Genomic DNA, 23,620 nt, shown 5'->3' on the forward strand with positions numbered 1-23,620 from the left:
GCAAAAACCAAGCCATGAGGTCGAAGGAATTGTCCATAGAGTTCCGAGACAGGATTGTGTCGAGGCACAGATCTGGGAAAGGGTACCAAAGCATTTCTGCAGCATTGAAGGTCCCCAAGAACACAGTGGCCTCCATCATTCTTAAATGGAACAAGTTTGGAACCAACAAGACTCTTCCTTGAGCTAGTCGCCCGGCCAAACTGAGCAATCGGGGGAGAAGGGCTTTGGTCAGGGAGGTGACCAAGAAACGGATGGTCACGCTGACAGCACTCCAGAGTTGCTCTGTGGAGATGGGAGAACCTTCCAGAAGGACAATCATCTCTGCAGCACTCCACCAATCAGGCTTTAATGGTAGAGTGGCCAGACGGAAGCCCTTCCTCAGTAAAAGGCACATGACAGCTCGCTTGGAGTAGCTCCAAGATTCTCTGGTCTGATGAAACCAAGATTTAACTCTTTGGCCTGAATGCCAAGAGTCACGTCTGGAGTAAACCTGGCACCATCCCTACGGTGAAGCATGATGCATCATGTTGTGGGGATATTTTTCAGTGGCAGGGTCTGGGAGACTAGTCAGGATTGTGGGAAAGTTGAACTGAGCAAAGTACAGAATGATCATTAATGACAACCTTTTCTAGAGCACTCAGGACCTTAGACTGGCTTGAAGGTTCAACTTCCAACAGGACAACAATCCTAAGCACACAGCCAAAACAATGCAGGAGGGGCTTTGGGACAAGTCTCTGAACGTCCTTGAGTGGCCCAGCCAGAGCCCGAACTTGAACCCAAGACCTGAAAATAGCTGTGCAGCAACTCTCCCCATCCAACCTGACAGAGCTTGAGAGGATTTGTAGAGAAGAATGGGATAAACTCCCCAAATACAGGTGTGCCTAGCTTGTAACGTCTTACCCAAGAAGACTCAAGGCTGTAATTACTGCCAAAGGTGCTTCAACAAAGTACTGAGTAAAGGATCTGAATACTTATGTAAATGTGATATTTCAGTTAAAAAAAATATACATTTGCAAAAATGGATAAATAACTGTTTTTGCTTTGTCATTATGAGATTTTGTGTAGATTGATGAGGGAAATAAAACTGTAGAATAAGGCTGTAATGTGGCTGAAATAGCCAATCCACTAATTTGAAGGGGTGTCCTCATACTTTTGCATATATAGTGTATATACTATATGGGCAATACAAAAATAAGTGATCTAATTATTTTGTCTCTTCGTAGCAAAATCTGCAGAGCTGAGATGGTTGTAGGCCCCATATACATGTTGTTAGATGACCATCACAGGCATTTCCAATCCCATAGAAAATATTGGCCCTGGTTTAGAAATGGAACAAGATCCTGTTTCAAATGAAGTATCCTTCTTTCTATTCTTCCTTGTCCAAAATCTCTAGTTGAACCTGCTCGCTTTGAGAGTCACCGCCAAACTTGTCGACGGAATCACCACAGTCGGCCTCGTTTGTGTGGTAAGTGCCCTTATGCTTGACAATGTAGCGCAGTAGCAGCAACGCCAGGAGCAGCGACAGGAGCAGGGCAAAAATGACTCCTGGAAAGGGAGAGAGACGAGTAGAAATGAGACCGACTGAGAGAGGAGAATGGTCTCTGAAAATATAGAATACTCTTTGAAAGTGTAATACGTTTTTTCGTAAGACACGTTATCATAGTAGTAATCGTGAACGAGAACGTCAAAGCGACATTCTATTTTTAGATTTTAGTTAACTGATTTTAGGTGGGTTGGGTTGGCAGGTAGCCTAGCGTTTAAGATGGTTGGGCCAGTAACCGAAAGGTCGCTGGTTTGAATCCCTGAGCTGACTAGGTGAAAAATCTGTCGATGTGCCCTTGAGCGAGGCACTCCCTGTGCGTTTCTCTGGATAAGAGCACCTGCTAATTGACTTCAAATGTAAAGTAAAGTTCATGGCTTTTCTTTGATAGAGTAAAAATAGATGGCAGAACTTTGTTTCCTCCGCATGACTAGGGAAACTATAACAATTAGGTAGGTGAAACCAGAAACAATGAGTGGAGGACTTTCCATTTACGCGATACTCATGGCATTGGTTCCATTCTCAGACTATAGAGAGAACAATAATGCTAACCACATCTGGATAACCATCTCTAAAGCTTAGGAGTTAGGCCGAGTTAAAGTATAGCGCCTCGTGACAACTGCTCATATAAAAACGCCTTTATAAATACATTGTGATTGATATATTTCTCACCCCCGAAAATGGCTTCAAAGGATCCATCCTCTACGTTGGCGGCTCCCACTGCAATGACACCAGAACGAACAGACAACACGATAATGACATTAGAGAGACAGAGCCTTGTAGTCAACACACAGACATGTACAGTACCTACTGATTTATCGTTACATTTCCCTTCAGATTTCACCATTCCTTCATTACACTAGCTTGTTTGATGCTTGTTTACACTATACAGTACTGACAGAGTTGTGTTTACAGTATATGATATGAGTTTGAGTGCAGCTATACTGTTTTTTTAAATAAAATTATTATTTATTGCAAAAAACACAAGGGGAGACATTAAAGTATTAGAACATGAAGGACAATCAATACAGCATCAAGACACTATCAAACATGTATCAGTCTATCCGCAACAGAGCCATCCTTATGTGTGAGGGAACGTGTGCATGATAGTGATATAAAATATATGTCATAGATTCCTTTTTCATGATCACAATCTTGTGAAGCCTGAACCCTCCAAGACCCCCCCCCCCCCCCCCCCCGGAATAAAAAACATAAAAAATCCATTCCCCACCCCCTAGAACTCCCCAATGCAGCTATACTGTTGACTTTAATCTCCTGATTATCCTGTGTCTGAAGCGTGGAGGCAGCTTGATGTACAAGTACACCCCCTGGACAGGACGCTAGTCAAGCGCAGGGCCTGTTGACTGAATGTTATTCTCTCACTAAAACAGTGACAGGTAGAAGGTGCCTTTCTACCTGTCAAAAGAGGAAGGGAGACTAAATAAAGAGTGATGAAGGAGATGCTAAGTATAAGTTATTGCAATGGAACAGCTGTCCAATCCACCTTGACTTTAATCTAGCCGGGGGACACACACACTCCAATCAGCTCAATGTGTGTCAGCTCAACCTATCTTACAGTGCATCACACACACACACACACACACACACACACACACACACACACACACACACACACACACACACACACACACACACACACACACACACACACACACACACACACACACACACACACACACACACACACACACACACACACACACACACACACACACACACACACACACACACACACACACACACACACACACACACACACACACACACACACACACACACACACACACACACACACACACACACACACACACACACACACACACACACACACACACACACACACACACACACACACACACACTTCCCAGAACAACTTGCAGGTGCGTGGGGAAAAATGTCACACATTTCAAAAGTGCCAAGTAAAAAAGAAAAATAAGTGTGCTGGGACGCTTCAGTGTGTGGTTCTTCAGTACCTCATTAACGCTTAATTACCTGCTTCATCAGAGGAGTAAGTCTATCGTTAATGATTAATTAATCAATTTCGTTAAAATGTGCAACCCCTTCCAAGGCTGCGTCCCAAATGGCACCCTATTCCCTCCATAGTGTACTACTTTTGACCATGGCCCCTGGTGCTCTGGTCAAAAAGTAGCACACTATATCGTGAATGTTGCACACACCAAGTCATTATCAAGATACGTGCACCGATAACCACCCTCCCTGTACAGGGGCACAAATGTAGTGGATGATATGACGGAGGTTGAGCTGAGAGTGGGAGGTTGCTGCATTCAGAAGACTAGCTACCCGGGGTGTAAGAGGGTTAGAGGTGTTAGTAGTGTGTGTGTCAGTACTGAGAGAATACATGTTTGAGCAGGGAGAGGAGAGTTCACAGGCCTTATTAACTCTCACTATTTCAGGTCAGAGACAGGATGGTAATTGAGACTGAGGCATGTAGGCTTCAGGGAAAGGCTGCTCGTGCTCGCTCTCTGTCTGTTCACACCCAGCCTTGTCATGTCCATATCCCCCTACGTGTTCTTACAACATCTGTAGCCTAATTTGAATATCTCTCCCTTTTTATATTTATACATACACTATATGACCAAAAGTATGTGGACACCTGCTTGTCGAACATCTCATTCCAAAATCATGGGCATGAATATGGAGTTGGTCCATATGAGTGAAAAGATCTTAGCCTTTTTTATAGGTAATTATTACTGTCTTCAGAAATCACGCATAGATAAAGACAGAAGGGGCAGAGAGAGAAATGCTAACATGTTGTCTACTTCAAAGTGTACAGTACAAATACACTAAATATACAAAAGAGTATGTGGACACCCTTCAAAGTGGATTTGGCTGTTTCAGCCACACCCATTGCTGACAGGTGTATAAAAGAGAGCACACAGCCATGCAATCTCCATAGACAAACATTGGCAGTAGAATGGCCTTACTGAAGAGCTCAGAGACTTTTGGAACCGTCATAGGATGCTACCTTTCCAACAAGTCAGTTCGTCAAATTTCTGCCCTGCTTGAGCTGCCCCGATCAACTGTAAGTGCTGTTATTGTGAAGTGGAAACGTCTTGGAGCAACAACGGCTCAGCTGCGAAGTAGTAGGCCATACAAGCTCACAGAACGGGACCGCTGAGTCTGTCCTCGGTTGCAACACTCACTACTGAGTTTCAAACTACCTCTGGAAGCAACATAAGTACAATAACTGTTCGTCTGGAGCTTCATGAAATGGGTTTCCATGGCCGAGCAGCCACACACAAACCTAAGATCACCATGCATAATGCCAAGCGTTGGCTGTGGTGGTGTAAAGCTCGCCGCCATTGAACACTGGAGCAGTGGAAACGTGTACTCTGGAGTTATGAATCACGCTTCCCCATCTGGCAGTCCAACGGACGAATCTGGGTTTGGCAGATGCCAGGAGAACGCTACCTGCCCCAATTTCCTAGTGCAAACTGTAAAGTTTGGTGGGGGAGGAATAATTGTTTTTCATGGTTCGGTCCCTTTATTCCAGTGAAGGGAAATCTTAACGCTACATCATACAATGACATTCTAGAGACGATTCTGTGCTTCCAACTTTGTGGCAATAGTTTGGGGAAGGCCCTTTCCTGTTTCAGCATGACAATGCTCCAGTGAAAAAGTGAGGTCCATAAAGAAATGGATTGTCGAGCTCGGTGTGGAAGAACTTGACTGGCCTGCACAGAACCCTGACCTCATCTCCATCGAACACCTTTGGGATGAATTGGACGCCGACTGGATGATGCCACCCTTTAATAATGCCGCTTCCTGAATCCAAGTGTTTGACATGGAGAGGGGACCAGTAACTTTATGATCAAACTTTATTAATGTCTCGTCCAAATATCATAAAATCTCATGCAAAACATGATCTTGACCATTCATGACCTTTAAAAACACAAGCAGAAGTGACCATTTCATTCAGCGCTAATGGGAAGTTTTAAGACAATCTGAATGGTAATGCAGTTGATAATGGAATGGGTTTGAGAGCCGGAAGTGCAGTCAGTCTAGCCATGACACGCAGTGCTCATGGAAGGGAGATGTGCATTTTGTGCCGGTTAATCTCATATTTAGAAACATAATATGATGAATCGTTTCATTTGATTAAAACCAAACATTGCCTACCCTTCCCTTTTAATCAAGACTGGTTTAGCAACAACTCATATGTTTCTATTTTTTATCCTGGCCATTAGCCAACTAGTCTATGAATAAAGAGGTTTTAAATGGTCTACTAAGATTGCTTAAAAATATTTTGGACGTTTTTGCCATCAAGATTTTTCATTATTCACAATTCACATACCTGCAGACGTAATTTTGCTTGTTCAGTAGGCTATCCATCCCCATTTTCAAATCCATCCATTACCAAAGACAAACACTCTCCTCCAAACTATCCAAGCCTCCAACACTCTCAGAACAAAAGGTGCTACCTAGAACCTAAGAGTGTATAATGTCATATCAACAGCAGATTCTTTTGGAGAATCTGCCCTGCACATAGGCAACAATACAAGTGAATAGAGGTGTGAATGTTATGCGTAATGGCATTAAAGCCTACGTGTGCACACAGTTCCATAGAACGTGAGCGATTTAAGACATCATGCTTCAGACCCGATCCTACTTGGAAATAACGTTGTTTGTTTAAAAAAGCAGATTCATTGTTTTTTTGTTTAATTTGATTAAAAACCAAACTTATTAGAAATATTCCCCATCCATGGGTTTGTGGTAACGTAGATTAAATGGCTCAATTGCAATGCAATTTCTGGAGAAGTGCAAATATGATCTGTAAGATGGTTCCATGATGTTTATAAAACGTTACATTTGCGAGCAGTATAGCAGTGAGTGGACATCCCCCCCCCCCTTCTCTTTACATTGGATCTTTATCCAGCTACTGTGAAACGTTTGGATGTGCATTAAACCCTCCATAGTCTAAGAAGTTGCCCACGGGGAGCAATCATGTGCCTGTAACTGTATTGAGACATGGCCTATTTATAACAAGTTGTTGTTTAATTTATATTAGAATTCGATTCGAATTAGAAACAGTCTTTTTAGGCCTTATCAATAGTCTAGTGAATGTAATCATGCTTATTGACTATATTTGGCATGTCCATGTCCAGACTGCAATTTACAGTAGGCCTAGCCCATTTAACGGTGCAAATGCTATAGTCTATGTTTAACCATGTATTTCCATACTGAAGCAATGCAAGTAGAACAATGTGGACTGCAAACATGTTCAACATATTTAACGAACTAGGCTATAACGGATTAGCTTTCGAATTGGAGTTGATGACAAGACCGTAAACTTGAGGCAACCACATATTTTGCCATGGAGCACGGTGTTAGGGACCAACACTCTAGGGGTGTTAGTTTGTGAACACTATTTCGGTGGGATAACATATCATTTCTAAGAAAGTGTTCAATTAAAAACCGTGGGTGTTAAAATTCTGATCTCAAATGTTCTATGTACATAAAAACGTTTTTTTATAGCGAAGAAGGTAAACTACAACCAAAAAGTAAGAAAAAAACTGAAAAGTAGGGTAAGGATAAAAAGAGGCAAGTAGAAAATAGGAACATGTCAAAACAGAACAAAACAAGAGACGAAAACACTGGACAGGATAGGACCGTACAAGACTAAGCAAGACTAGTGGATAAGCTGCTGGTTAGCATTTGGGCGTTAACACTTTCTTAGAAATGATATGTGATCCACCGAAATAGTGTTCACAAACTAACACCCATAGAGTGTTGGTCCCTGGTAGGAGGTGCCATTTTGATGTTGTCTGGGTCACTTTTTGGGCGATTGTTAATGAAATCAATAGGAAGTGTTGTTTGTCCTTGGACATAGAGGAAACAAAGGTGGACGTCATCATCAAAGTAATTTAGTATGCAGAGTGATGGGGATGCAGCAATGGTAATATGGAGGACGACTGAGGGAATGCTCAGAACTTTTTTCCCCCAGTAATTCTGAATGATGGGACAAAACCAGAATGCGTGGAGGTGAGTGTCAGGAAAGTATTTTTTGGCAGACTGGACACAGAGGTGAATCGACAAGCCCCATCAGGGACAGAGTTCTAAAGAAATAGGGAAATATTAATAAAAAAGTGCAATGTTGGCAATATATTTGTCCGCCACTGTAGGCATCTTCACACTTTGGTGTAGACAACGTGTTGGCATTTCTCTCTCCCCACCTTATGTCTGTATCAATGTGTGAATTCTGAAGACATTAATATACTTACCTAAAAAAGCGGCTGAGTTTGTTTCAGTCATATCTGCAGAAGTTGTTGTCAGAACTCCTGCGAAAGCAAGCACATAGTAAAAAGATGCATTAGCTACGAACACAAAATACCGTACTGTTGAAGAGACAAACGAAAGCCCCATTGCACTTTGCATAACCCCACCTGAACAACCCCAAATACAGTGACCAATGAAAAAAAAACATGGGGGAGGTTTGATAATGTTTTGGGGTTGCTTTGGTACTGGGGGCCTTGACTATGTGCAAGACAAGTCGTTGGCAGTTGTCACGCCCTGAACTTAGTTATCTTTGTTTTCTTTATTATTTTGGTTATGTCAGGGTGTGACGAGGGCGGTATGTGTGTTTTTGTCTTGTCTAGGGTTGTTTGTACATTTATGGGGTTTTGGTTTGTCTAGGTATATATAGGTCTATGGTGGCCTGAATTGGTTCCCAATCAGAGGCAGCTGTTTGTCGTTGTCTCTGACTGGGGATCCTATTGAGGTTGCCATTTTCCATTTTGGTTTTGTGGGTTATTCTCTATGTGTAGTTGCCTGTCAGCACTCGTGGCTGATAGCGTCATGGTTGTTTTGTATACTTTGTTCAGTGTTTCTCTTTCATTAAAGAAGAATGTATTCTTATCACGCTGCGCCTTGGTCTCCTCGTTATGACGAACGTGACAGCAGTAGTAGCCTAAAATCAGTTGGAATACCAGGTTTACATTATGCTTTTCTTTTTTGCCTTCAAGTTCACAATTTAAAAAAACGGAATCTATGGCATTATTTAGGATAATCTTAATCTTAATCTTTGGAAAAGGGGTGCCGCTAGCGGGACGCCTCGACAACATCCGGTGAAATTGCAGAGTGCAAAATTCAAACTACAGTATTTTAAATATTTAAATTTCATAAAATAACAAGTGTAATACATCAAAAATAAAGCTTAACTTCTTGTTAATCCAGGCACTGTGTCAGATTTCAAAAAGGCTTTACGAAAGCATACCGTGCAATTATCTGAGGACCGCGCCCCACATACAAACACATGAAAAACAGGGCCTCCAGGGTGGTGCAGTGGTTAAGGGCGCTGTACTGCTGCGCCAGCTGTGCCACCAGAGACTCTGGGTTCGCGCCCAGGCTCTGTCGTAACCGGCTGCGACCGGGAGGTCCGTGGGGCGACGCACAATTGGCCTAGCGTTGTCCGGGTTAGGGAGGGGTTGGCCGGTAGGGATGTCCTTGTCTCATTGCGCACCAGTGACTCCTGTGGCGGGCCGGGCGCAGTGCGCACTAACCAAGGTTGCCAGGTGCATGGTGTTTCCTCCGACACATTGGTGCGGCTGGCTTCCGGGTTGGATGCCTGCTGTGTTAAGAAGCAGTGCGGCTTGGTTGGGTTGTGTATCGGAGGACACATGACTTTCAACCTTCGTCTCTCCCGAGCCCGTACGGGAGTTGTAGTGATGAGACAAGATAGTAGCTACTAAAAACAATTGGATACCATGAAAATGAGGTAAAATTACATTTTTCAACCAGGCAGGTGTGACACGAAAGTCAGAAATAGCGATATAAAAAAGGCCTTACCTTTTTTTGAAATTTAAATGTTGTATTTATTTTTTATTTCACCTTTATTTAACCAGGTAGGCTAGTTGAGAAGAAGTTCTCATTTGCAACTGCGACCTGGCCAAGATAACGCGTAGCAATTCGACACATACAACAACAGAGTTACGCATGGAATAAACAAAACATAGTCAATAATACAGTATGAAAAAAAAGTCTATACACAGTGAGTGTAAATGAGGTAAGATAAGGGAGGTAAGGCAATAAATAGGCCATTGTGGCAAAGTAATTACAGTATAGCAATTAAACACTGGAATGGTAGATGTGCAGAAGATGAATGTGCAAGTAGAGATACTGGGGTGCAAAGGAACAAGATAAATAAATACAGTATGGGGATGAGGTAGGTAGATAGATGGGCTGTTTACAGATGGGCTATGTACAGGTGCAGTGATCTGTGAGCTGCTCTGACAGCTGGTGCTTAAAGCTAGTGAGGGAGATATGAGTCTCCAGTTTAAGAGATTTTTGCAGTTCGTTCCAGTCATTGGCAGCAGAGAACTGGAAGGAAAGACGACCAAAGGAAGAATTGGCTTTGGGGGTGACCAATGAGACATACCTGTTGGAGCGCGTGCTACGAGTGTGTGCTGCTATGGTGACCAGTGAGCTGAGATTAGGCGGGGCTTTACCTAGAAGAGACTTGTAGATGACCTGTAGCCAGTGAGTTTGGCGACGTGTATGAAGCGAGGGCCAACCAACGAGAGCGTACAGGTCACAATGGTGGGTAGTGTATGGGGCTTTGGTGACAAAACGGATGGCACTGTGATAGACTGCATCCAGTTTGTTGAGTAGAGTGTTGAAGGCTATTTTATAGATGACATTACCGAAGTCGAGGATCGGTAGCATCGTCAGTTTTACGAGGGTATGTTTGGCAGCATGAGTGAAGGATGCTTTGTTGCGATATAGGAAGCAAATTATAGATTTAATTTTGGATTGGAGATGCGATTGTGATTCTGGAAGGAGAGTTTGCAGTCTAACCAGACACCTAGGTATTTTTAGTTGCCCACGTATTCTAAGTCAGAGCCGTCCAGAGTAGTGATGCTGGACGGGCGAGCAGGTGCGGATGCATTGCTGTGAAATAGGAAGCCAATTCTAGATTTAACTTTGGATTTGAGATGTTTGATGTGAGTCTGGAAGGAGAGTTTACAGTCTAACCAGACACCTAGGTATTTGTAGTTAAGTCAGAACCGTCCAGAGTAGTGATGCTGGACAGGCGAGCAGGTGCGGGTAGTGATCGGTTGAATAGCATGCATTTAGTTTTACTTGCATTTAAGAGCAGTTGGAGGCCACGGAAGGAGAATTGTATGAAATTGAAGCTCGTCTGGAGGTTAGTTAACACAGTGTCCAAAGAGGGGCCAGAAGTATACAGAATGGTGTCGTCTGTGTAGAGGTGTATCAGAGAATCACCAGCAGCAAGAGCAACATCATTGATGAATACAGAGAAGATTGTCGGCCTGAGGATTGAACCCTGTGGCATCCCCATAGAGACTGCCAGAAGTCCGGACAACAGGCCCTCCAATTTGACACACCGAACTCTATCAGAGTAGTAGTTGGTAAACCAGGCGAGGCAATCATTTGAGAAACCAAGGCTGTCGAGTCTGCCAATAAGAATGTGGTGATTTACAGAGTCGAAAGCCTTGGCCAGGTCGATGAAGACGGCTGCACAGTAATGTCTCTTATCAATGGTGGTTATGATGTCGTTTAGGACCTTGAGCGTGGCTGAGGTGCACCCATGACCAGCTCTGAAACCAGATTGCATAGCAGAGAAGGTACGGTGGGATTCAAAATGGTCGGTAATCTGTTTGTTAACTTGGCTTTCGAACACCTTAGAAAGACAGGGTAGGATAGATATAGGTCTGTAGCAGTTTGGGTCTAGAGTGTCACCCCCTTTGAAGAGGGGTATGACCGCGGCAGCTTTCCAATCTTTGGGAATCTCAGATGATACGAAAGAGAGGTTGAACTGGCTAGTAATAGTGGTTGCAACAATTTCGTCAGGGCACAGCTGGGTGCAGAGGGAGGTCTATAGCAAGTGGCAACAGTGAGAGACTTGTTTCTGGAAAGGTGATTTTTAGAAGTAGAAGCTTGAATTGTTTAGGTACAGACTTGGATAGTAATACATAACTTTGCAGGCTATCTTTGCAGTAGATTGCAACACCTGCCCTTTGGCAGTTCTATCTTGGCGGAAAATGTTATAGTTAGCGATGGAGATTTCAGGGTTTTTGGTCTTTTTCCTAAGCCAGGATTCAGACACGGCTAAGACATCCGGGCTGGCAGAGTGTGCTAAAGCAGTGAGTAAAACAAACTTAGGGAGTAGTCTTCTAATGTTAACATGCATGAAACCAAGGCTTTTACGGTAACAGAAGTCAACAAATGAGAGCACCGTGGGAGTGGAGCTAGGATCTGCAGGACCTGGATTAACCTCTACATTACCAGAGGAACAGAGGAGAAGTAGGATAAGGGTACGGCTAAATGCTATACGAACTGGCCGAACTAGCACATTCGGAACAGAGAGTAAAAGAAGCAGGTTTCTGGGCACGATAGCATAGATTCATAGTGTGCATAGTGTACAGACAAAGGTAAGGTAGGATGTGACTATATTGGAGGTAAACTTAGGCATTGAGTAATTATGAGAGAGATATAGTCTCTAGAGACGTTTAAACCAGGTGATGTCATCGCATATGTAAGAGGTGGAACAACATGGTTGGTTAAGGCATATTGAGCAGGGCTAGAGGCTCTACAGTGAAACAAGACAGTAATCACTAACCAGGACAGTAATGGACGAGGCATATTGATATTAGAGAGGCATGCGTAGCCAAGTGAACATATGGGTCCAGTGAGTGGTTGGGCTGACTGGGGACATGGCGATTCAGACAGTTAGCAAGCCGATGTTAATATGCTAACAGTTAGTAGGCCGGGGCTAAACAAGCTAGCAGTTAGCAGATCGGGGCTGGCAAGCTAGCAGTTAGCAGACCGGGTTAGGAAGCTAGCAGTTAGCAGGGCTAGCAGTTAGCAGACCGGGGCAGGCAAGCTAGCAGTTAGCAGATCGGGGCAGGCAAGCTAGCAGTTAGCAGACCGGGGCTAGCAAGTTAGCCTTTGGGGGCGTTGCGATGGGGGTAAGTCTGTTTTTGCCTCTTCGTGCGGTGACGTCGATAGACCAGTCGTGGAATTAGTAGGGTTCCAAGTCGCTCTAGGTAGCTAGCAGGCCTAGCAGGTTAGCAGAATGGGCCTTTAGCGGGCGTCACGCCTGAGGGGCCTGTTGGAATCCTCGGGCAGTTTATGTCGGTATTCCAGTCGTAGAGGATCGGCGGGGTTCCGTGCCCCGTACCTGCAGTAGAAGGGGTCCGGATATTGTAGCCCAGGAGTGGGCTTCGGTGGTAGCCCAGGAGCCCTGTCTGGGCAAGCTTCAGGCAAATTGGTGCTTGCTCCGGGATGGAAACGCTAGCCAGGAGTGGTCACCCGGGATTGACCTTAGCTAGTTGCGAAGATCCAGGTGAAAATGTTCAGAGTTTGCGGTAGGAATCCGGGGATACGGAGAGAAATAGGTCCGTTATGCTCTGGTGTAAAAGCGAGAGCTTTCCGAGCTAAAGGTTAGCTGATGACCGCTAGCAATGGTTTGCTAACTGATAGCTGGTAGGTAGTTAGCTGGCTAGCTTCAGTTGAGGGACTCCAGATCCGAAGTAAATAGAAATACTTTAGAAAAAAGCAGATCCACACCACATTGGATGAGGCGGGTTGCAGGAGAATATTTAGAAGTTGAGGTTTAGGAAAAAAAATTTAAAAGATATGCGAAGAAAAAGATGTGAAAAGATGTGAAAAGGGACACGACAGGACAAAAGACAGAGACGTCTGACTGCTACGCCATCTTGGATGATCTTCTTCTGTTGGCACTCCAAAAGGTCCCAGTTACATCACAAATGGTCCTTTTGTTTGATAATGTCCCTCTTTATATCCATAAAAACTCAGTTTAGCTGGCGCGCTTCAGTCAATAATCCACCCAGTTTCTCTCCATCAAAATGCATACAAAATGAATCCCAAACATTACTAATAAACTTTTCCAAACAAGTCAAATAACGTTTATAATCAAACCTTAGGTACCCAAATACGTAAATAAACGATACAATTTAAGACGGAGAATCGTTATTGTCTTTTCCGGAGAAAAATACCAAAGAACGCGCTCTCATTCACGCGCTTGGAAACACTACAGCCAAAATGGGAGCCATCTAGAAAAACTACAATTTCTGGCAAATTTTTCCAAAAACCAGCATGAAACTCTTTCTAAAGACTGTTGACATCTAGTGGAAGCCCTAGGAACTATATAAGTGATAGCCATTGAAAATAGTGGTAGGCTGATTTTTTTTTTGAGAGAGATGGTTTGTCCTCGGGGTTTCGCCATATCAGTTCTGCCATATCAGTTCTGTTATACTCACAGACATAATGTTAACAGTTTTAGAAAATTTAGAGTGTTTTCTATCCAAATATACCAATTATCTGCCTATCCTAGCTTCTGGGCATAAGTAACAGGCAGTTTACTTTGGGTACGCTTTTCATCAGAAAATACTGCCCCCTATCCCAAAGTTTTAAGACAGAAGCTTATATTATACTAAATTAAATGAATTATTTGAACAATTGTACAGAAAGTGTGGTTTCACATAAAACTATTTTCTAAATAGTGTGCCTACAACAGGATTTGACCCCATACCCTCAAGTTCCTGAACATCCCATAGTTCCTTAATCTAGGGAGGGGTGGCACTATTTGAGGTGTGTCCTTAAAGCCTTTTGGGTGACTAAAAACTATCACCCATAATATTTTGTGTGGATAAAAATGCTCAATATTTGAGAAAAAGTACTCTTTCTCTCATAGCTAACAACCTGGAAGTTTGAAAAGACAGGCTGAGTGGGCAGGGAGCTTATATTCATGAGCTTGCATTGACTGACATCTCTTTGAAATGGCAACGTCAAGAAATGTGGATGTAGTGAGCAGTGTTGTCGTAAAATCACCTCAAGCTAATTTGGTGACACACAAAGCGACTCAAACAACATTGAAATTTCACCAACGATGTCAATTTGTTTTTCATACGCCTGCAGTTTGTCTATTGTGATGCAGTTCACGGCAGCACTGATGGATGTGTTGACATGACAACTGCGTCAGAGTTTTGAACGACCCTTCCCCTCCTTTTGTTCAATGCTGGCTGGAGACCTAGCTAGCCAGTAAGTAGCTAACACCAGACACAGATGAAAGGGGAGACATAAGTATATTTGCCATAGATGAATAGTGTAAACTTTTAATTATATTTGCTGACACCCTACAGTCAATCTTTGCCACCAGTTGAGTAGCTTTCTAGCTATATAAACCACGCCCCTCCGCAAACACGCCTTCTCCAATGTTGATTACAAGGTGGTACTTATTTAAAGAAGGGTTATTTGACTCATATCTGCAGAAGATAGGTACATTAGTTACAAACGCAACACAGTACAATTATTTTTCAGAGACTGAACAACTGCCACTGCAAGTTACAGTACTCTAGGGCTCAGCCCTAAGAAGATGAATCAGTAGAACAAATAGGGAAGTGTCTCTCGCTTCCCCTAAGTGTGGGACTCTGCTTGTTCCCCTTACTGCCGAGTTATAGCATCCCAAATGGCTCGCTATTCCCTATATAGTGCCCTACTTTTGAACAGGGCCCATAGAGCTCTGGTCTCAAGTAGTGCACTAAACAGGTAATAGGGGGCCATTTGGGACATAACCACAGTATGCTGTATGCATGCCTCTTCTACTGTTTCTGTATCCAAAACATCTGTTTCCCCAAGACAGAGCAGAACTCCGTCTTTAGGATGTCCCCCCTGGTAGGGAACAAGTGGCACTGGAGCCCAACCAGGGGGACTGAGCCGGTAGTTGGTGGCATGGCACAAAATAGACTCCACAGCCCCACTGACTGACTGACTGATACAAATATTTGTATGCGGACTAAATGTGTCTGAGAACAGAATAATTTCCCAAAAGGAGAGCTAATAGATTACCAGAATGCTGCCTGCATTGTTTTAACTCTGCTGGTATATCCACGAGACCAGGGCAGGGGCATCATATCTCCTATCTCCTCTGCCCCACAGCTTAATGTCAGGCTACATGATGATAGTGCTTTAGAAACATGCATTGTTGATGCTCTGGGATTATTTAGAATTAACATACAACCTGGAACCGAACACAATATTTTGGTTTCAGCCCTCATGTTACGTTATCTATGTTTGGGGTAATGGTTTCCTGTTCATCGATAGTAACAAGATTGTCTCCTGCTTCACTTTCCATGACCTTATTCAAAGTAAGATCAAAACAGTGGGGAGACTAAATACAGTGGGGAGACTAAATACAGTGGGGAGACTAAATACAGTGGGGAGTTGTGCGTGGCAATTCTAGTTCAATTCTAGTACAGCACAAACAGTTGTAGCGCTTGTTGTTCTCGGTTCAAACCTTGACACAGTTCGCATCAGATTGTTATATTGAATATTTTCAAGACAATGCTGATGCAAATGTGACATATAGGGGAGTATATTCTCTAGTACCACTACAATGGAGCTTTGCTTTGATATTAGCTGGGTTCTTTTCATGAGGGCGTCCCAGATTCCCAAGTTAACTCCAGGCAGTCGGTTGGTCTTTTGATTTTGATTTATTTTATTTCACCTTTATTTAACCAGGTAGGCAAGTTGAGAACAAGTTCTCATTTACAATTGCGACCTGGCCAAGATAAAGCAAAGCAGTTTGACACATACGACAACACAGAGTTACACATGGAGTAAAACAAACATACAGTCAATAATACAGTAGTAAAATAAGTCTATATACAATGTGAGCAAATGAGGTGAGATAAGGGAGGTAAAGGCAAAAAAAAGGCCATGGTGGCGAAGTAAATACAATATATCAAGTAAAACACTGGAATGGTAGATTTGCAGTGGAAGAATGTGCAAAGTAGAAATAGAAATAATGGGGTGCAAAGGAGCAAAATAAATAAATAAATAAACACAGCAGGGGAAGAGGTAGTTGTTTGTGCTAAATTATAGATGGGCTATGTACAGGTGCAGTAATCTGTGAGCTGCTCTGACAGCTGGTGCTTAAAGCTGGTGAGGGAGATGTGTTTCCCAATTTCAGAGATTTTTGTAGTTTGTTCCAGTCATTGGCAGCAGAGAACTGGAAGGAGAGGCAGCCAAAGGAAGAATTGGTTTTGGGGGTGACCAGAGAGATATACCTGCTGGAGCGCGTGCTACAGGTGGGTGCTGCTATGGTGACCAGCGAGCTGAGATAAGGGGGGACTTTACCTAGCAGGGTCTTGTAGATGACATGGAGCCAGTGGGTTTGGCGTACAGGTCGCAGTGGTGGGTAGTGTATGGGGCTTTGGTGACAAAACGGATGGCACTGTGATAGACTGCATCCAATTTATTGAGTAGGGTATTGGAGGCTATTTTGTAAATGACAACGCCGAAGTCGAGGATCGGTAGGATGGTCAGTTTTACGAGGGTATGTTTGGCAGCATGAGTGAAGGATGCATTGCTGCGAAATAGGAAGCCAATTATAGATTTAACTTTGGATTGGAGATGTTTGATGTGAGTCTGGAAGGAGAGTTTACAGTCTAACCAGACACCTAGGTATTTGTAGTTGTCCACATGTGCTAAGTCAGAACCGTCCAGAGTAGTGATGCTGGACGGGCGGGCAGGTGCAGGCAGCGATCGGTTGAAGAGCATGCATTTAGTTTTACTTGCATTTAAGAGCAGTTGGAGGCCACGGAAGGAGAGTTTATGGCATTGAAGCTCGTCTGGAGGGTTGATAAAGGGATGATGGCTGACTGTAACATTCCCCCATATATCCCTCTGATGTTTCCCCTCTCTCTGACCTCCCCTCAGCTGCCCAGGGGTATAGGGTGGTTGATAGGCCAGGCAGGGGCCAAAACGACGGTCATTTACATTTATTTTGTTTTGAAGCAGCAGTCCTTGGAGAGGAGGGTGAGATGAGATGGCTTTGTAGTGAGATCATTTGGGGCTCTGGCCCAGCGCTCTGTAGTTAATGAGGTACAGACAGAGAGCCTCATATGAAGGAGAGTGGTGTAATGTACTGTAAGTATGGGTTTCCTGGTGCTGCAGGGGCCATTCACTTATTGTTATGGCTTTAAGAGGTTGGAGAAGTATATTATTGCTTGGGGGGATATGGGCTAGAGGGCATCTGAGGGGGTTGTTCAGCTAAGATAATGTTCAGCTGATTAAAATAAGGACATCTATGCATTCATGTGGGTGTCAGAGAAATGGAAAGAGCGAGAGAGATTTGCTGAAACAATAATGTTTGCCATTTGGGAGTACTTCTCTATTAAAGTCAACAACACTATCTTAGACCCTTTCCCTATACAATTTCCTACAGCATATTTAACCATTCTAAAGCAAATGTTCTCCCCATACCCAGTTCCGTACATGATGGCCACATGGGCTTCGTCCGCACGCCAGATGTTCTGGAGGAGGATAAGTGTAGAACTGGTCTCAACACACAGTCCCATCCTTTCCTCCTCAATGACATCATCCACGATGCAATAGTACAGTCAGAGCCCAGCGCAGTAAGTGGGCTAGGCTGTAGTATACTGTTTGACTTATGTATTTGTACTACATATGTATCACTTATGCTATAGTTACTCAATACTATCTTCCCTTCTGCTATGGTGACTGTCCCTATAATGACTGCCCCAAGGGCAGCAACATTAGTAGTATCTGCCCTTCTGCTATGATGACTTTCTGTATAGTGACTCCCCAGGGGTGACTGTCCCTATAGTGACTGCCCCAAAGGCAGCAACATCAATAGTATCTGCCCTTCTCATGAGAGAAGGTTGTTCAAACGTTAAAGCATTTAAAAGCATCACAATGGTCTTTTCCAGTGAATGGATGATGTAACATAAAATTTGAATCTGGCTATTGTATTTGGATCAACATAACGCCTATAACTTTTGTGAAGGAGCTACCTATAGGTGTGTGGCAGTTCCTTTATCAAAGGCTACGACACCTACAGCAATCCATGTCCTGATTAAGATGGCAGCAGCTCATTCTATCTCCTCCTTCTCCCCTAGCTTTATAAATGTATTTCTACTCTGATTTCCCAGCTGTCAAAGCAGCAGTTCGAGGCGAAGGCCGTGTCGCAGGCACTCTTCCAAGACATGACTATGGTGCTGCTCTGAGCCAATGAGGTGACCTTGAGTTCCCTGCCTGGTCTACTGGGCCCAGGCCGTTTGACATGCCTGACAGATGCTTTATTTCCTCTCATTAACTTGTGAGAGGTGTGAAGAGAGAAAGAGAAGTGGGGGGGAGAGAGAAACCCCGTTTATACCTGGTTCTAACTTGCGTCCGTTGTCCTGATATGGTCCACATTCTGATTATGCCCACATTTTTAGACAGATGTAGATGATTAAACGATGCATTGGGATCTGATGGCGATCAGATCATCCTGACCACCTCCGGAGGTAGTCAGAAGCATTATGTCTGGAAATCTTACCAGTGTAGACCGATCTGGATAGTGAACCCATTTCATCCATCATCATCCCGCCCTCTAGAGTCATTGACAGGCGACACCATCGACTTATTGCATCAATATGTGTCTTAAAATGAATATATATTGAAAGAATAACTGTCAAATAATTTGCATACAGGGAGGGGCCAGGATATCTGGTCACAATGCATACACAGTGTACATGGATAAGAGACACATCTTACTACCATCTGTAGACGCAACGGCTACAATGTGGGCATAGTCAGAATGTGGATAAAATCAGGACAAAGGATGCATGTTAGAACCAGGTATAAACAAGGCTAGAGAGAGTGGAGAGAATGTGGGGGGGGGGGGGGGGATAGGGCGAGAGAGGAAACAGGTCTAATTTGAGGCAGCGGACCCAGACTTGACTCCTCAGGTTTAAACCTCAGTGAGTCATTGAGCTGAAGCAAGATTACAGGCAGGAAAGACACTAACGAGACTGAATGATCATACTGAGATGTTTGAGTAGCCCTTTACATTTGTACATGTACACAATTGAAAATAGCAGATTTTGGCACTGATAAGGAGCCAAATTTGGAACACAGTGTCTGTACAATAGCATTCTATACATGACGTCGGAGCTCAGAGCTTCACGGCGCTGTATGGGTTTTGACTGATGAGCCTGTGTTTTTCTATTGTGACGAACATTTGCAGTGGAACACGCACCTGGATGCACTCTCGACTCCTTTCTATGCGCACCAAAATGGCGATTTCTCTGACTTGCCCTTGTGAACACTGTATGATCTTGTTTTATAACTTGGCAATAGAACAAGCTTTCAAATGATTCCCACCTGACCCAGATTGCGATTTATAATGGGCCTTTCCTGGATTGCGTAAACAACCAAAGGAATTGTCTGATGGTGGGGGATGCAGGGCTGAGTTCCAAACAAAACAAACATGTGCTTGCTCTAGGCCGCTTGGAGACACCATTTAGTCCTCTCACTCAAACCCTTGTCATTTTTTTGTTGTCTTATGTTGCACCTACTCCACATTTTCCAGGAATATTCTTATCATGTTACTGAATGTATCCAGTGTATTTTCAGATTTCGTTATCAACAAATGCAGTGAAAAGTACAGTAAATGTAAAATGCACATAAAATCAACCGTGTAATGTTTGGATTCACTCTTGTCAGGTGAACTGTTATGTCCTCATTTTTGGTCTAATCATTTATAATAACGGCCTAGTACATCACCGGGGCCAAGCTTCCTGCCATCCAGGACCTCTATACCAGGCGGTGTTAGAGGAAGGCCCTAATAATTATCATAGACTCTAGCCACCCTAGTCATAGACTGTCCTCTCTGCTACTGCGCGGCAAGCGGTACCAGAGTACCAAGGCTAGGTCCAAGTGTCACGTCTCTCGTCAGAAGGCATGGACCAAAGCGCAGCGTGGTAAGTGTTCATGATAAATGTATTACTCAAAACACTCGAACAAAATAACAACGAGTGAAAACCGAAACAGTCCTGTCAGGTGCAGACACTAAACAGAAAATAACTACCCACAAAACCTAAACGAAAAAGGACAACTTATATATGATCCCCAATCAGAGACAACGATAGACAGCTGCCTCTGATTGGAAACCACACCAACATAGAAATAAAGAAACTAGAATGCCCACCCTAGTCACACCCTGGTCTAACCAAAATAGAGAATACAAACCTCTATGGCCAGGGCGTGACACCAAGAGGCTCCTAAAATAGCTTCTACCCCCAAGCCATAAAACTCCTTGAACAGATAATCAAATGGCTACCCAGTCTATTTGCATTGCACCCCCCTGCTACTCTCTGTTATTATCTATGCACAGTCACTTTTAATAACTCTATCTACATGTACATATTACCTCAATTACCTCGACACCGGTGCCCCCACACATTGACATTGACTCTGTACCAGTACCCCCTGTATATAGCCCCGCTATTGTTATTTACTGCGGCTCTTTCGTTGTTTGTTACTCTTATCTCTTACTTTTCTTGTAGGTATTTTCTTAAAACTGCATTATTGGTTAAGGGCTTGCAAGTAAGCATTTCACTGTAAGGTCTACCTACACCTGTTGTATTCTGCACATGTGACAAATAAAATTTGATTTGATTTGATCATCTCCAAGCTGTTCGCTTTAAATTGCTAGCATGCTTATGCATATACTTTCTTCTGTAAGAAACATTTAAAATTAGACCCATCCATATAGGCCAACTCCCACGAGTGTAAAGGGTTCATTAACACCGAATGGTAACATAAAATAGTGAGATTTTTGACAGGAAGGCAAGTTAGGATCCACATACCACGATGGTAGTGGATGTGGAATTTATCATGTATTTTATATATTATTTTAAACCTGTTGTGCTTTTTTCTTTTTACTTCAGTTAGTTAGAACACAATTGGTTGCAAAAAGTTCTACTTGTCTTCAGTCCATTAGCTTGATGAATGTAAACTATGTTTTAATAGCTGACGTTCAGTACTGCTCTCTTGGGAACCACACAACTTAGTTTTAGACACATTTGTAGCATCTAAGTCAACAGGAAACAGATGCAAAAAGGATATAGAGGATAGTCACACACCTGCTGATCAACATCTGATTGTCTCACCTCAATGAACTCTCCCTAGCAAAAAAAATACAAAATTACTGCATGACAATTCTACTCTAACCGGGGATTGCATTCTAGAATGATCTCTTTGCTTCTTCACTGTCTCCCAAGGCAGTTATGACAGTCCAAGGCATGCTGCGTCCCTTTGGTATTCAGGCAGCATTGCCTTCCTCTCAGACAGCATCACGTTGAGCCTGTCGTATTGGCTCGTCAACAACAACAGCAGTACAGAGTCACTTCGATGCAGACACACGGATCCCGTCACTGAAGAGGGGAGCGAGTTAAGGGTTTAATTCGGTCACTTTGGCTGGTGTGACATGCTGTGTTGGATGCCACTGTGATAGCTGTTCTTTATCAAACAAACCGAGGGGAATATGAGCGGAGAAGATTCTCAGAGGAATGTTTTCATGTAGATAGCCAACATGATGTATGTCAGTGAGAGAAAGTGACTCTATCCTTGTTGAAAGATACTCTCTTCATAACACCGGGTTTAACAATGACGAAGCTTTGTCAGTTATTTGTTCAAATTCAGTTCAAATGTGGTCTAAAATGGTTCCAAAGATTTCACGAGAGAAACAGAAAGACACATTTGTTTCATTTCAAAACTGTCTCAAAATATTTTTCCTACCCTTTATAAAAAAAATGAGAGCACAATTACCTCTGGTCCTTCAGTACCCCCACCAGTACATATTTTTGTTATGGCCCCTGGACAAGCACACCTGATTCTACTTGTCAACTAATCATCAAGCCCTTGACAAGTTGAATCAGGGGCTACACCAAAAATCTGTGCTGTTGGGGGGACTCAAGGACCGGAGTTGGGAAACACTGGTTTAATTGGGAGACTGTTACTCTCTTGGGAAATCTTTGGAACAATTTTAGACCACATTTGAATTGGTAGGGGGGAAGATAGCCTAGCGGTTAAGAGCATTGGGCCAATAACTTGAATAGATGAACAAATATATTTATCATATACAGTGGCAATAAAAAGTATGTGAACCCTTTGGAATTACCTGGATTTCTGCATCAATTGGTCATCCAATTTGATCAGATCTTCATCTAGGCCACAACAATAGACAGACATAGTATGCTGAAACGAATAACACACAAACAATTATACGTGTTTATGTCTTTATTGAACACACCGTTTAAACATTCACAGTGCAGGGTGGGAAAAAGTATGTGAACCCTTGGATTTAATAACTGGTTGACCCTCCTTTGCCAGCAATAAGTATCAACCAAACGTTTTCTGTAGTTGCGGATCAGACTTGCATAATGGTCAGGAGGAATTTTGGACCATTCCTCTTAATAAAACTGTTTCAGTTCAGCAATATTCTTGGGATGTCTGGTGTGAACCGTTCTCTTGAGGTAATGCCATAGCATCTCAATCGGGTTGAGGTCAGAATTCTGACTTGGCCACTCCAGAAGGCGTATTTTCTTCTTCTGAAGCCATTCTATTGTTGATTTACTTCTGTGTTTTGGATCGTTGTCCTGTTGCATCACCCAACTTCTGTTGAGCTTGGCAGACATTCTCCTGCAAAATGTCTTGATAAACTTGGGAATTCATTTTCCCTCGATGATAGCAAGCTGTCCAGGCCCTGAGGCAGCAAAGCAGTCCCAAACCATGATGCTCCCTCCACCATACATTACAGTTGGGATGAGGTTTTGATGTTGGTGTGCTGTGCCTTTTTTTTCTCCACACATGGTGTTGTGTGTTCCTTTCAAACAACTCAATTGTAGTTCCATCCATATTTTGCCAGCAGCGCAGTGGAATATCAAAGTGCACTTTTGCAAACTTCAGACAGCAGTGTCTTCTTCTGCAGCAATGTTTTTCTTGGACAGCAGTGTCTTCTTCTGTGGTGTCCTCCCATGAACACCATTCTTGTTTAGTGTTTTACGTATTGTAGACTCGTCAGAGATGTTAGCATGTCCCAGAGATTTCTGTAAGTCTTTAGCTGACACTAGGATTCTTCTTGACCTCGTTGAGAATTGTGTGTTCTCTTTCAGTCATCTTAGCAGGACGGCCACTCCTAGGGAGAGTAGCAACAGTGCTGAACTTTCTTCATTTATAGACAGTTTGTCTTACTGTGGACTGATG

The 23,620-nt window shown here is 43.2% G+C and overlaps 1 protein-coding gene across 2 annotated transcripts in view; it reads right to left on the bottom strand.

The window, feature by feature from the left end:
- Positions 1–1,045: 1,045 nt before the first annotated feature.
- LOC110495917 (cell adhesion molecule 3) overlaps positions 1,046–23,620 on the bottom strand; it is a 26,359-nt gene continuing 3,784 nt past the window's right edge. Inside the window, exons 3-5 of one of the 2 annotated variants that reach the window (XM_021571438.2) lie at positions 7,804–7,860; positions 2,213–2,260; positions 1,047–1,545 (exon numbers count right to left, since the gene is read on the bottom strand). In XM_021571438.2, the coding sequence (XP_021427113.1) occupies positions 1,367–1,545; positions 2,213–2,260; positions 7,804–7,860 (284 nt within the window). In that variant the 3' untranslated portion in view covers positions 1,047–1,366. Of the gene's footprint in view, positions 1,546–2,212; positions 2,261–7,803; positions 7,861–23,620 lie in introns of both variants that reach the window. The other variant, XM_021571439.2, reaches the window with a different exon arrangement.

The sequence above is a fragment of the Oncorhynchus mykiss genome, chromosome 18 (assembly GCF_013265735.2).
Source record: "Oncorhynchus mykiss isolate Arlee chromosome 18, USDA_OmykA_1.1, whole genome shotgun sequence".
In the NCBI taxonomy this organism is placed as follows: domain Eukaryota; kingdom Metazoa; phylum Chordata; class Actinopteri; order Salmoniformes; family Salmonidae; genus Oncorhynchus; species Oncorhynchus mykiss.